This window comes from Galeopterus variegatus, unplaced genomic scaffold (genome assembly GCF_000696425.1).
Source record: "Galeopterus variegatus unplaced genomic scaffold, G_variegatus-3.0.2 Scaffold1041, whole genome shotgun sequence".
Classification (NCBI taxonomy): Eukaryota; Metazoa; Chordata; class Mammalia; order Dermoptera; family Cynocephalidae; genus Galeopterus; species Galeopterus variegatus.
The window spans coordinates 146176-148504 of record NW_007727152.1 but is presented as its reverse complement, the minus strand read 5'-3'; the positions used below and the strand labels follow the sequence as shown (position 1 = coordinate 148504).

The window sequence follows — 2329 nt, the reverse complement described above, 5'->3', positions numbered from 1 at the left end:
TGCAGAGGAAAAGAGTTCTGATGAAGAATGGGGTTAAGACAGGGGCAAGGATTAAAAACTTAAAGTTCGCAACGCTGCCCCGTCTTCCCACCCAGAGGTCTGTGAAGCTCAGGGCTTCAACGGGCTTAGAACGGGATTGTTCTGCCCCAAGTGGGACCAGGTCTGGTTCCTACATCTTTCCGACATTCTGAGTGTGGCATATCACAGGACTTCGCAGACCTGAGGAATTGTAAACGGTTGCCGTCTTACATACCCTCGCGAACGCTCCCTACGAAGGCTTGCAGACGGTCAGGCCGCCATGTCCTCTGTCTCACATTCTTGTTCCCGAATCCAACCGAAGACACTCCTTGGCCACGCGTCCCCAAAACCCCCGTCCGCCTCCTCGCTGCCGGACTCACTGGCGCCATAGCTAACCTAGCGCGTCGCCAGAAAACTACAGAGGACGCCCTCAAAATACGTCATCAAGCCGAAGCAATCAATCGCCAGCTAGAGTCCGGCTCGGAGTTCTACTTACCCAGCCTGTGCTACTCTTTTGATCGAGCCGTCGCCGCACTGCCATGTTTGCGCCACCTACAGCCTGGGAGGGTGAGCGTCATGGCGGCTTCTTGCCCTCTCCCAGTGACCCAGGACCTCCCCACGCTACGTGCCAAGTTGCAGGGACTGCTGCAGTTCCTGAGGGACGCCCTGCCCATTTCCAGGGCACATACGGTGGACTTCTACACGGAGTCCGTGTGGAAGGAGCTGGTCGACTTGCCGCCGGAGACTGTTCTGGCGACTCTGAAGAGGTCGGCGGCAGAGGCGGAGGCCCGGCCCTCCGAGACTCGCCCCCTGGTGGAAGCCGAGAGAGGAGCAGGTGAGTGGCGGGTCAGGCGGGCGGGAAGGGAAGCGGAGAAGGTCGCGGCCTGCGAAGAGTGCCCCCTAGTGGCAGGCGGCCGGAAGTAGGTGAGCTGCGGGCGGAGGCGGGGCTGGCGAGGCACGCCCCTGGGGTAAAGCGAGGAGGGATCAGATTAGCGGAAGCGTGGGGCGGGGCCCTCTTCCGGGATCTGTCCTTTGTGTGGGTACCTTGGTATTTCCGCCAATTAAAGAAAACAAGAAAAAGGGCAGGAGTGTTCATTCGTTTAGTAATTCAACAATAATTTTTTGACTCGAAGAAACTAAGGGAACAGAGCTGTTACAGGGCTTATAGATTCTAGGTGTAAACTTGGCAGGATGTAAATCACAGTTAACGAAATAAAGATAATATCAGACGGTGATAGGGGTTAAGTAGAAAATAAAAACAGTATAATGGATCGCGATTGTGTAAGGAGGCTGTCTTAATTTAGGAGGTCCGGAAGTAGAAGGATGAAAAGACATCAAACAGGCTCCTGAGATTGCTTCTGCTTTGCCTCCAGGCTTTCCAAACCTTGCCATTGCTAGTGGATTTTATTCACTGAGCATTCTCTGAAGGCAGAGCACCACTAGAGGGGCTTATATAGCACTGGGTAAATATTGGTTCTTTAAAGTCAATGTTTATTGTTGAAAAGTTAGGCACCTCTAGAGTTTGCTTTCATAATAACCCATACTTATGATAATATGGCAACTTAAATTCCAAGACAGCGGGGACTGTGACTGTCTTGTCTGATGTATTCCCCTAGCACCTAGTAAAATACTTGGCATGCATTAGGTGCTCAATGACTATTTGTTGAATGAATGAATTAACGAGTGACTCATGTTATCTTCCAAAAAAAAGAGAGAAAGAAAAGAAACTACCTTTAGATACGAGGTAGAGCCCAAGGCTTTCATATGTATTTAACCAGGTCTCCGTGCAATGGAAAATGGGAGAATTAGATGGTCTTACATATCCTAATAATAATAATTTAATTAATTGGTAGTTTCTATATACACTCCAATGTGCTAAGTGTTTTCATGAATATTTTATCTTTTAATCTTTACATCAGCCTTGCAAGATGGGTTCTGTTATTCCTGATTTGTGAAATTGCAATTTGAGTTAATTTGCCAAAAACATAACCTGAAGTGGAAGATTCAAACCTAGGTCATCTCACTTCAGAGTATGAGCTCTTTATCACTGTGATAAAAGTCTCCTCTCACTTATTTAGCAATTAATTACCAAATTCATACATTATCAAAATCTATTTTAATGGTACTAATGCATTCCTTGTTTTTTTTTCACTGTCTGTTTTCTTCCTCAAGAATTTAAGAATTGTTTTATTCACTGTTTTATCCTCAGTGCTTAGAACAATGCCTGGTCAGAGAAGGTGGTTAATAAAAATTTGGTGAGGAATAAATAAATAAATGAATAAATAACACCACTTATTTGTTCTCTTAAGCT

At 46.7% G+C, this 2329-nt stretch overlaps 2 protein-coding genes across 2 annotated transcripts in view; one reads left to right on the top strand and one right to left on the bottom strand.

The window, feature by feature from the left end:
• Window positions 1–425, bottom strand: part of CCDC59 (coiled-coil domain containing 59) — a 7741-nt gene extending 7316 nt beyond the window's left edge. Inside the window, exon 1 of the mRNA XM_008574410.1 lies at window positions 254–425. Within this exon, the coding sequence (XP_008572632.1) occupies window positions 254–407 (154 nt within the window). The 5' untranslated portion in view covers window positions 408–425. The remainder of the gene's footprint in view (window positions 1–253) is intronic.
• A 149-nt stretch (window positions 426–574) lies between these two features.
• The window catches only part of METTL25 (methyltransferase like 25), a 124989-nt gene continuing 123234 nt past the window's right edge, over window positions 575–2329 (top strand). Inside the window, exon 1 of the mRNA XM_008574411.1 lies at window positions 575–853. Coding sequence (XP_008572633.1) covers window positions 595–853 — 259 coding nt within the window. The 5' untranslated portion in view covers window positions 575–594. The remainder of the gene's footprint in view (window positions 854–2329) is intronic.